Raw genomic sequence first — 12,189 nt, 5'->3', positions numbered from 1 at the left:
CGAGTGGAAGGTCCCCCTGCCCGTGGCAGGGGTTTGGAACTGAATGAGCTTTATGGTCCCTTCCAACCCAAACCAGTCTATGAGTCTAACTCCCAAATTTCTTTCCTTGATAGGCGAGCCCAGCATTTCATCCACCTCCCCTCCTGCCAAACATCCCATTCAAGCATCCCCCAGCCCTGGCACCGATTCTGCATCATCTGCATCTGACCAGCTTTGTGACGATTGTAGTTCCTTGTTATAAATTCTCAGAAATATCAAAAGAGAGGATATTTGAACAGTACACGCTCCCCAGATAATCAATGGGTAGCTGGTGATTCTACCCAAAAGCCTTCAACTACTTAAGGGCGTGTTCTCTCCTTCCTTGCAAGCAGAGGTGCCAACATCTCCTACAACCAACCACAATATAAAGCTGGGAGGCATCTCACAGCAAACCCTGTGCTCCTCAAACTCCTTCCCTCAGAGGTTTGGGCTGACTTATTCCAACACTTCCTAAAAAACCAACCCTTTGCTGCCTTATGTGTAATTCCATGACCAATTCATCTCAGCAAAGCTGGGTGCAGAGGGGGATAAAAGCCCCTTGCGCATCCCGAGAAGCTTGTTTCAACCCTAACTACTGAGTCCCAGTGAACCCTCACAAGCCTAATAAAGCCTGATGAATAAATTACATGCTTTTCAGCTACCTATTTTTCAAAGTGACAAAAAAATGGAACAACACTTTATCACAGATCTCCCATTTCCCACCCATGCTGGTGCTGGCGAAGCCAGTAGACGTGACAGCACTGGAGGGACACTGGAATTCACGCCCAGATACTGATGGACAGGGTGGTTAAAAAGGGATTTCAGGTGGTGCCAACCATCAGCTATCTCTGCCTTGCACCCAGACTTTAATGTATTAATCAGAGAACTGAGAGGGGAGAGACATTTGAAGATGCTGAAACAAAAAAGCCCTGGCGAGACAGCAGTTCGCGTGACAGCAGTAACACTCACTGCAGAGTCAAAATGTGACACCTGATATTAGATGTCTGTGTGTTTGGTTGACATTATAAAAGAAATTCCACCCTAACCAAGGGTATTTTGATGACAGGCACTAACTATATAGATATTAGGTTCATACAAGCAGAAACCCAGACATATATCCAGCATAACAATGGTATTTATGTGTTTCCCATTACGCTCATGTCTTTCACTCTCCATTTTAGAGACATGCACAATGTCATATAAAGACACAGGGTATCTGCATCAGAGCCTGTATTCCCAGTTGGAATGGGAAAACCAGCCTGTGCTGGTGTTATTATTACAAACAGAGAGGATTTAAAATCAAAACATCTTTCTCATGACTTAGAGCCCTGCCCTGATATCCCGCCTCTGCTCCCACCCAGCACCAAGCGGGATTTTCTGCCTCCTATAGGGCTGGATACAGGCTGCCCATCCCTCTCCTCAGCACCAGCAAAGCCACGGATACTGTAAGAATTGTTTGCTCTAAATACCCTCACTGTTTTCTTCTTAACAGAAAGATACAGCCATCATTTTATGGCAATGTATGCAGGAAGAGAAGGATTTGATTTTCCAAATGCAGAAAGAGTCAAGCTCCCCTGTGGAATTTAAACACTCCTATTTGATGGGTTTCCTGGTTTGTTTCCTGCCTGACCCTCTCAACATTTCGGCACATGAATAATCGTGCTCATACAAACAAAATGGGCTCCTTCATGGATGAAACGCACAGAAAAGATTTGTACCATTAAAAAGTCATTTAATCTATTTTAAGGGTTTCTGGAAGACTGAAGTGTACACAGGCATGGTACCCTCTGGGAGAGGATCAATGTCACTGCCAGTGCACTTCCTGTGCCCAGGTGGCTGCAGGATGACAGTCTGATTATTAAAGAAATCACCACTAACAACAATACGCTCAATGCCCTCATTGTACCCACTGGGGTTTTCAAGCTCCATATTCCCTTACTGCTGCTGTGCACATGGATGCAACTCTGGCTGCTCCATGCACACAACTGCTGCCTTGGCAGCACCAAAATCTGGCCTGTTGTATCTAGATGACAGATTTCGTGGGGGAATATCTGGGATATTAGGAGGACATGCTCTGCTTTTCCTCTGGAAACAGTTTTAAAAGATCCAAACAAACTTCAGACAATTTAACGTTCACAGTAAAAAGTAGCTTGCGTCAGTCATTAAACCTCAAAGGGATCCCTGAATTGTGCTTTTCTTAATGAATTCAATAATCGATTCTTACTACACAAATAAGGTGGGGGATGGATCAGCTAATGAGCATTCCCAGTTAATTGCTTTCTTCAAGTGACAATTTGTACAAATGATACCACCAAAGTAGTAATAATATCCTTATTGATTAAATTAATCTCTAAAAGACAGCTCAAGTTTAATTAGCAATGGATGGCAGGAGCACAAGATACCCTGAATACAACCTTGTAACCATCCCAGATTTTGAAATCATGGCAACAGTCATGCAATAGACTCTTGCATCTTTATTCCAATAGACACACGTAATTTTATGGAGCATCTTCAGTGAATGTCTGTGACTAACCATGAAAATCCATTAGACCTTCCCTGCAGAGAAAAAGTGAGACACGCAGCAAAAGCAGACTTCCCACTTAGTCACACAGTCACTAGGACCACAAACAGTTCTAAAATAAAAGAAAAGAGAGCAGGGATGCTCAGAGAAGCCTCAGTGCCAAAACTCACACGTGGAGATGGTGGGGACCCACAGCAGCATCAACACCTTCAAGCTGTGGAAACTGGACACCAGATTTATCAAATCACAGCAGAACCTTTTAAAAAGAGTAAAAAGAGTTGGCTCACAGCTTGGACAGAGAGAGCAGGTTATTTCTCCTGGGACCAACAGCAGGAGCTGGGCTACTTTCTCTCCCTGTTCTGGTGGTGAGATCAGGAGCAAGCAGCTTCACGGGCATCACCTGGTCATCAGCAGGATGAGATCTCCACAAACAGTCTGCTGGGGGATGTTACTAACACAGGAACAGATCAAATGTTTGGTCCTTGAGGCTGTCAACACGGTAAGAAAGACCTGGCACTATTATAATTTGGTTGCAAGACACATGTTGGGAGAGGAGAAAAAAAAGTATGTTGAAAACTTCTCAGCTGAAATATTAGCTTAAACTGCCTTGCTGAGCAAACACTTCTCTGCTCTCTGCCAAGTGAAGAGGAATTAGACTCAATCCTGCCTCAGGAAGTGAAGCAGTGGACATCAGGGACAAAAGGAGTGAATAAGCACAACCTTCTGGAGACGCTCCAGTGTGATAAAAGAGAACACAATAATAGAGAGAACAGCATGTTCCCCTTGTCAGGGCCAAAGCTACCCCGCAAGCAGAACAGGAATTTGCCTGGGGCAGCCACATGCTTACTGGCTTTATTGTTATTATTATCTGAGCAATCTGAGGATGCTTCCCAGCACGTAGAGGAGAGCAGTGAGCCCAGACTCACCTCTGTGCATGTAACGGGTTTATTTTTCTCATCTAGCTGAATTCAGCAGCTGAAAGAAACACATGGCCTGTAGATTTCTCCACATATAGGTACAGTACAGCTTATTTTAGAACATTTGAAGTTGAAGGAGGTGATCCTGCCCCTTTTACTCTGCTCTTGTGGGACCCCACTTGCAGCACTGTGAGCAGTTCTGGTGTCCTCAACATGAGAAGGACATGGAGCTGTTGGAGCAAGTCCAGAGGAGGCCACAAGGATGCTCAGGGCCTGGAGCACCTCCCGTATGGAGACAGGCTGAGAACATTGGGGCTGTTCAGCCTGGAGAAGATAAGTTGTGTGGAGACCTCAGGGCAGCTTCCAGTATCTGAAGGGGGCTACACAGGTCCTGGAAAGGGACTCTTCATCAGGGACTGTAGTGATAGGATAAGGGGTGATGGGTTTAAACTGAAACAGGCGAAGTTCAGCTTAGATATAGGGAAACAGTTCTTTACTGGGAGGGTGGTGAGGCACTGGCACAGGTTGCCCCACTCCTGGCAGTATTCAAGGCCAGGTTGGACACAGGGGCTTGGAGCAACCTGCTCTAGTGGAAGGGGGCCCTGCCCATGGCAGGAGGTGGGAACTGGATGGTCTTTTCCAACCCAAACTATTCTATGATTCTGTACTTATGAAAGAAGACTCTTGTATAGTCTATGGCCTTGGATCTTCTAGGTTAGGACAGCCTAACCTTCCCAATTATTTATTTCATTCAGTTATTCAGATTACTTGCATTTAATTTTACTATAATATAGTTAATTTGTGCATTTACCTGAAAAACTGTAATTTTTCCACGTCCCTTCCTTAGCTTCAATGGGTTTATTATCTCATTTTTGCTCGTGGAGCATTTTTGATAATACATGAATCTAATGTTTGAAAAATGTCACATGATTGTCAGAAAGATGATGGAATTCGCCTCATCATCAAAAAGAAAAGAAATACTTTCTGTATTTATTCTCATCCAAAAATCACTGAAACAAGCAAGAAAGCACCATTACTTTTCTGACTACAGAGAGCCACTTACAAGGCAAACAGCAAAGCACCCACAAAAAGCCTTATAATTTTCTATTCAAGTTGATTCTTTAAAATGCTTTTATTAATAAAGAGCCCTACGTTACTGGTAATGTGACCTGGCTCAGACAGACCCCAGCCACGCAGAGTGCAAGCATGTGAGGAAGGGACCATTAGAAACAGCTATATCCATCCGAGCCCCGACATCTGTTTGAATCCGTAACAACTCTCTGCTTCCTTTTACATACAATGACTAACCTTGGATAAACTATTTATAACTGAAACCTCACTGTGAAGTGACACACCAGTACCTGGCAACCACAGACACACCATCTCCAGAACCACTCTCTGTGCGTGCTATGGCCAAAGTCCCAATGATCTGGGACTGATGTGCCATGAGCTCTTGGTTGCTTAAATAAGACACTTGCACACAGACTGATTTTTGGAGCTTAGGAATGTTTGAAAATCTACTTTCTACATTGTCTTACAAAGTGGATTTCCTAAGTATTTTGACTCTCAAAACCACCAACGTTGTTAATATCTTGACTGGAATACACAATGTATGAGTGTACAAACTGCAGGGATACATATGGATTAGAAACCCAAAGTCAATTGGGGAGGTAGGGATTACTTTTTTCCAAAAGGATGTTTATCAGATAGCCTTTCTAAACAGTTCAGTATGTGAAAAAGAAGAGGACATATGCTCATCACTGGTCCCTGAGACATCCACCTTATTTTTCCAGTTAAGAAGCCAATCTTCCCCAAAATCTCCCTAAAACCTAACAGATGGGCTGAATTACCAGCTGGGAGACGACTAGTACCACAATGATATTATTAAAACATCCCACAAACAAACAAGGACAGCCACAAGAGAAGCTTGCTTTAGAGCAGGATCCCTCTAGACCCAAGCAGCGATGTGCATGATGATGTGCAATAATTACTTCATACAGAGAAGAGCTATGTGGCATATTTAAAGCCTTTAATTTCTATTCCCTCGTTTAAGTGAGATTATTGCTCCCTGTAGCCAGTAACAATAGATTTCTTAAGTTTCTTCTGACTTGCCAGCAAAGCAAATATCCTCTGGTAAATCTATGAACTGAACAATGATTCCTCATTTTCACAACTGCACAGTCAATCCAATTTTCCAGTTATAAGTCTCAAGCCTCTCCCCATCAGCTTGTTAACATACAAGTGCTGTACTCTAAAACACGCCTAAAAGAATCTCCATAGGCTTTGCCATCCCAAGTTGCTTCTGAACATTGAATTCATTGCTTATGAATCACTTCACTGTATGTAAACACTTGAATCACTAAGCCACATCTAATACCGTACACAGTAATCAAGTGATGCTGTCACAGTGGATTCTGTAGCGATAAACGTCTGCACGGGTGCATTGAGGCAGCTCTAACAACAGGGCTATTAGCGTTTCACTTTTAAAAGCAGGTTTTGCCTGTTTGTGAACATAGTTTATGTGCAGATGTTGTATGCCTGTAAAATATTGTCAGGCCTTGTGTCTCCTTGAGATACTCACAAGAGTCCCACCAACCCCCCGAAGGCTGTCCAAATGACGCTGTATTTTTGCTGGTATTTAAGGTACCTATAAACTTACAGGAATGGTGTGATAACATGACCAGGGCCTGTTTAAGCTGCCATGCCATTTCACCTCAGTAGCAGGTCAGACAGATAAGAATCCAAGGAAAAAAACTACATTCACCCCTTAAAGCAAGTTCTTTCCCTTTCTCAAAGTTAAACTAAAATGTATGAAACACACCAAGGCTCAGATCCCCTGAAGCATTCTAGTAACTGTTCATGCTAACTTGTGCAAGTGGTGTTTGGCTTCCTTGCACACTGCTAGGTGTAATTTTTCTCACGCACGTATCACAAACCTTGATGCCGAGCTCGATGTTCTCCCCGCCGTACACATCCATCCCAGGATCCAGAAGCCCAATCTCCCCAAAGAACTTTCTGTGCACAACAAAAGAGCAACCGATCATCGCCGGTGTCCTGGATGAAAAGAACAACAACAAAAATGCACAATGATTGGTATTTTCCAACTTTTAATGGACCGAGGGCTGATTTCTGTGAAGCTCCTATTGGCTTCAAATGTTTCCGGCCACTGTTTATCTCAGAGTCATAGAATGTTTTGGGTTGGAAAGGACATTAAGATCGATTAGTTCTAACCCCCCTGCCATCAGCAGGGATGCCTCACACTAGACCATGTCGCCCAAGGCTCTGTCCAACCTGGCCTTGAACACTGCCAGGGATGCAGCATTTGCCACTTCTCTGGGCAACCCATTCCAGTGCCTCACCACCCTTATAGTAAAGAACTTCTTCCTTATATCCAACCTGAACTTTTCCTCTTAGTGTTTGAACCCATCACCCATGGTCCTATCACTACAGTCCCTGATGAAGAGTCCAGCATCCTTGTAAACCCCCTTCAGCTATTATCCCAGACACTTCTCAGCAATGAGTGAGCTCTGTTCCTTTGGAGACATTCTTTTACCAGTGCACTGAAACTGTCCCAAAGTTCATTTTACTGTGTATAGACTAGAGAAAGAGTTCTCCTGGGATTAAATTACTGAAAAACTTTCAGGTCCTGACTTTGTCACAAACACCTTGGTCTGTCTATGGACAAGGGCACAGTTCCCCTGTGTTTCCATTCTCCGTAAGTAAAGGAAATATAATAATGGCATTTCCTTTCTCTTACTTTCTTCTTGCATGTCTAGTACAGACTAGGCTTCAGAACAGACACTAGTTTTTACAGTATCATGTGAAACAGAGTTTCTGATTGGGATCTTTACAATATATCACAGACAGTCAACACCAACCAGTGACAAGCAGCTAAACTGTGCATTTGCAGAAGCATCTGCTGAGTCATTTGCCCAGTTCCACCAATATGGCCAGGGCTCTGTAGAGATCAAGTTGTCACATTCATCCTGTAAAGCCTCACGCCCTCCAGCTAACAGTGCTGCTCAGCTCCACATGTGCAAGAGCTGCCAAGCACAGTGTCCGGTCAGGGAAAATGATGGAGAAAAAAAGAGAGTGGTACTAATAATACTGATATCAGTGGAATAGCAGAAAGATTGAGGAAAAGCTCGGTGTCAGGGGTTAATGTATAATAACTATGCAATTTCAAAGACATAATAGCTGGTTGTGTTTATTAACAACCCTGGCTGCAATGTGCACACACACCATCCCTCCCTCACTACCTTGCAAAACACCTCACCAGATCTCCATCTGACACAGCTGCCTTGAGATGAGGATGCTGTTCTGATTCACACAAGCTGAGATCATGTTTGGGGGTAGTTTCTGAGTGGTTAAACACTTGTGACCCTCTCCATAAAATTACACTTTGCCACAGAGCATGGCACTGAACAAAACCGTATCATTATGTTCTTGCTGCCTGGGGACACACTAATCTGCTGCGGTTATGGCATGTGGAAAGTTTACCCCCTGGGATATTTTCTGTACTAAAATAGAAATATAAGAACTATTCTCCCATTTAACTTGCTTTCATTTGAATTCACGCTGTAAAGGGGCAAAAAGAGGATCCACTTAGAGGGATGAGCAGGGAGGAGACAATGAATTTTACAGCTAAGCCATGCCAAGGTACTGCCAGAGTCTGCTTCTATGGGGAGCTACCGTACTGCCAGAGTCTGCTTCTATGGGACACCTCTGCCCACCCAAAGCTCAAAGCTTGGAGAGGTGGAAGCTCCATGGCAGCGGATGGGATGGCCATCACCTCTGGAGCTCCTTGCCTGAGCCTAGGGGACACACTCTTTGTGCTGCGTGGGGAAGACCTGCAGGGTGTAACTTCTGTGGTAGACCATGTATCTGGATATCTCACACCATTTAGAAATGCCCATTCTCCAGTGCAAAACCTGGTCTTGAGGCAGAAACTGGGCAACAGGATCATGTATTTCAACAGCAGCCTCAAAACCCTGGCTCAAGGCACATTTCATGGCTTGTCCATGCTGTGGAGCACGTTCAAGGCTAACTAAGCAGTTATGGCCTGCAGAGGTGGGAAGTACCTTCAAACATACCCAGACACAAATTACAGATAGGAAGGATCAGGCCCACACTCAACTTCTCCATCCACATCCTCACGAGATGCCCATATAGGGCTCCATAACCCCAAGAACCTCACAGCTCAGCTCTGCCAAATTAATCTTCATGAAATCCTTGAGCTCCTTAGAGGAAAGGTCCTAGCCACTTAAGTGTTATTATTTATAGACATTTTAATACTTCCATTGACTGGTAGAACAGCTGCACGCTGCTGCCATCTTAGATTAGTTAGAATTGAAATCCATCAGAGGGTTATGTCAATAGATTTCTTCCTTGACAGCAAGCTCGGCCTTCCTTCCAATCAGCAGTATAATGTTTCATGGTTTGCTGCCACTCTAGTACTTAAGATTTCAATTCTATTGCTTTATTTGTAGCAAGTTAACTGCCATCAGCAGAAACAATTCTTTCTGAAATGATAATCACATTACAGATGCCAAATCTAATAGCTCCATTATCTTAGATTACCTCCTGGAATTAAAGAGAAGGGTAAGTTGTTCTGGTTTTACGGTGAGTATGCAGTTCATCTCCTCCACTGGGAATAGGTGTGGTGGAGCATGGCAACATTTGACTTCTCTAGTCAAAACCTGTTAGGTCTGTTAAAGGCACTCAGAGAGCAGTTAAAGCCAGAAAAAAAAAATCCAGCTGAAAGTTTCAGACAAATGAAACTGCATTTCTGACCCAGTAATGTGGATCGTGAGTAGTGTGAGCAGCAGGTCAAAGGAGGTGATCCTGCCCCTCTATACTCTGCTCTCGTGAGACCCCGCTTGCAGCACTGTGTGCAGTTCTGATGTCCTCAACGTAAGAAGGACATGGAGCTGTTGGAACAAGTCCAGAGGGTCATAAGGATTTGATATGGGGCTGGAGCACCTCGCATACGAAGCCAGGCTGAGAAAACTGGGACTGTTCAGCCTAGAGAAGCTGCGTGGAGACCTCAGAGCAACTTCTAGAACCTGAAGGGGAAATACAAGGATGCCAGAGAGAGACTCCACATCAGGGACTGTAGCGATAGGACAAGAGGCAATGGGTTTAAACTTAAACAGGGGAGATTTAGGTTGGATATAAAGAAGAAATTCCTTACTGAGAGGGTGGTGAGATGCTGGCACAGGGTGCCCAGAGAAGTTGTGGCTGCGGCCTCCCCGGCGGCGTTCGAGGGCCGGGCCTGGCAGTGTTCAAGGCCAGGATGGACGGGGCTTGGAGCAACCTTGTCTAGAGGAAGGTGTCCCTGCCTGTAGCCAGGAGTTGGATCTGGATGAGCTTTAAGGTCCTTTCCAACCTAAAGCAGCCTATTATTCTATGATTATTTGGAACTCACCACCAGATAAACAAAGTTTTCTCAACTACAAACCACTCAACAGCCATACATGGGAGCCATATCCCAAGAAAGCCTTTTTCATTATTTTGCAACACGCCTTTCACTTTATAGACTACAGAGTCACCTTTCCAAAATGCTCTTAGAAACATGGTAGTTGGGCTTTCATAACTTCACCTTCAAATCTTTCTCATCTTCATTGTTTTCCACACCCGACACGGTGAAGCACGCAAAGCAACATTCCCGCGCGGGTCCCAAGTCCCTCAAGCAATACAAATTAAGTGCTACATTCTTCTTTGTAACAATGCCTCCATATTAAACAAATGAGGAATCAAGCGGCGCTCAACAATTTAAATGAAAACACTATTTGATTTTGTAGTAAATCCTTCAAAAAGGTGGACGTTTACAATAATAGATAGCTCATCCACAAGGAAATAATGGCCTGCAGACAAAGAGCTGATAAAGCTTCTTTTTCCTCTGCCTCTTAATTAAAAGCATTAACACAGTTTGTTTTTAAAAATCACCCAGCTCAGCTAAATGCATTTTTATTTGTCCCGATAGCTATTCATGCTTTAATGAGAAAGAAAAAGCAGAATTTGGCAGGAAAGGATGAACAGAGATGTTTAGCACAATTATTGGGTTTGTATCCAAAAATGCACAGCATTAGTTCCCTGCCATTCATTTGGTTGGCTCCTCTATACAATAAGTGACAAAAAGGTCAAGAAAAGCCACTTTTATGAAATATCCTCAGCATGAAGCTTTAAGTAAAGATGAAGAAGATACGGGGGGAAGACGTTTATCCTAGTCTATTAAGTTACTATAATGGTCTTCCTTTCTTTAGTGCACAGTTATCATCTAATGATTAAAAAGTCTCAAGTAGATTGCTTCTTCAATTCAAGGAAATAATTTTCCTACACAATTGGATTTTGCTTCCAATTTTATTCTAAAGCACAAGTTATAAAATACGTAGAAAAAAGGTATTAGAAAAATAATCAGTGGTCATACCACTAAGAATATACCTTAAGAACTGCTGGGGTGTCCAGTGTCTGCTGTTGTTTCTAACAAACCTCAGTCGTGGAGCTGCTCACCTTCAACAACACAATCCCACTACTTCAGCAGGCGCAGCACCACGTTCCACATATTTGGGATGGTCCTTTACCTGCCCAGCAAGGCCTTGCCTGTCCTTCTCCCAAAACTGACAGTCCTAATTTAACATGCCAAAGTCAACCATCTTATTTTCCCCATTTTGAGCTTTCAGACCTGTCCAAAACACGCACAACTCCATATTTCTGCTGCCTGGCAGCAGCTCCAAGTTTCCACAGGGGGTCACTGGCAGAAGCCAGCAGCTCAGCAGGAAACTCTGGGAGACTCTGAGCTCCATGGCTTAGATTTAACCAACTCATATGTAGAACATTTCAGGTAAATGACCAAATTTCATCAAATAAAGCCCATGGCTTTAAATAATGGCCTATCAGTTACTTCCCTGGTGATACTGGGTTAAGGAAGAACACCAGCTTTATTTTTACATGCCATTCTATGATAAAACACAATTTTCTTTCAGCTATAGACAAAATTAAGGACCTGATTTGCAAACAGAAACAACTGTCAGTGCTGTCACCTCTGTGCTTCTGCATTTGTGGCCCAGTGAACATAATGCAGAATAAATAAAAACTGGGATGAGTAACACAGGTTTAGAGCAAGCAAATACGTGCCTGGAAATGAAATATAAGCATGTGTCATTAAGGACTGACCCTTCTGGTTGTAAGATGGGGTTAATCAGACCCTGCTCGCAGGCAGCAGACCTCCATGAGGTCCTCACTTCACAAGTTGTGTCCCTGGGGCTTGGGGACTGCTTGGCCTCGTGAAGGGACTCCAGGCTGGAGTCCTCCACTGTGGCTCCTCCCTGGCCAGTCCGGGCAGGGCACTGGGCCCAGTCTGAACGCTGCAGGATGGCTCTGGGGTGGCAGAGGGGCAGTGTCTTTTCTGGGTGCTCCAAGGGCCACCCTGGGTCTGCCACCATCCCTAGGTGATGTGCTGTTCTCAGGGGGATCTGCAGTTAGACTGCCTACAAAGCCACAGAGGAAACCTCTGGTCCTTTGGCTTTGGGAGGGGAGGATGACAGAGAAATGGAAAAGGAGAAGAACTAAATGAATCAAAAAATTAACTGGAGAACAAGCAGCCCATTTTTCAATTGCACTTGGCTTAGTGACGATCCATATCCCTGGGAACTGCCCTGCAGAGCCTGACCTGGCTCTTGGGACCCATGAGTGATGTGGCTGCCCCAAGCAGGGGGCCTCTCTCCCCCCACC

General features: G+C 44.1%; 1 protein-coding gene across 1 annotated transcript in view; it reads right to left on the bottom strand.

Moving 5' to 3' along the window:
- Window positions 1-12,189, bottom strand: part of WBSCR17 (Williams-Beuren syndrome chromosome region 17) — a gene marked incomplete at both ends in the record, with an annotated part of 131,469 nt that overhangs the window by 54,451 nt on the left and 64,829 nt on the right. Inside the window, one exon of the mRNA XM_010016546.1 lies at window positions 6,393-6,510. Within this exon, the coding sequence (XP_010014848.1) occupies window positions 6,393-6,510 (118 nt within the window). The remainder of the gene's footprint in view (window positions 1-6,392; window positions 6,511-12,189) is intronic.

Source organism: Nestor notabilis, unplaced genomic scaffold, assembly GCF_000696875.1.
Source record: "Nestor notabilis isolate BGI_N333 unplaced genomic scaffold, ASM69687v1 scaffold9500, whole genome shotgun sequence".
Taxonomy (NCBI): Eukaryota; Metazoa; Chordata; class Aves; order Psittaciformes; family Psittacidae; genus Nestor; species Nestor notabilis.
The sequence above is the reverse complement of the archived record's forward strand: the minus strand, read 5'-3'. Positions and strand labels throughout refer to the sequence as shown.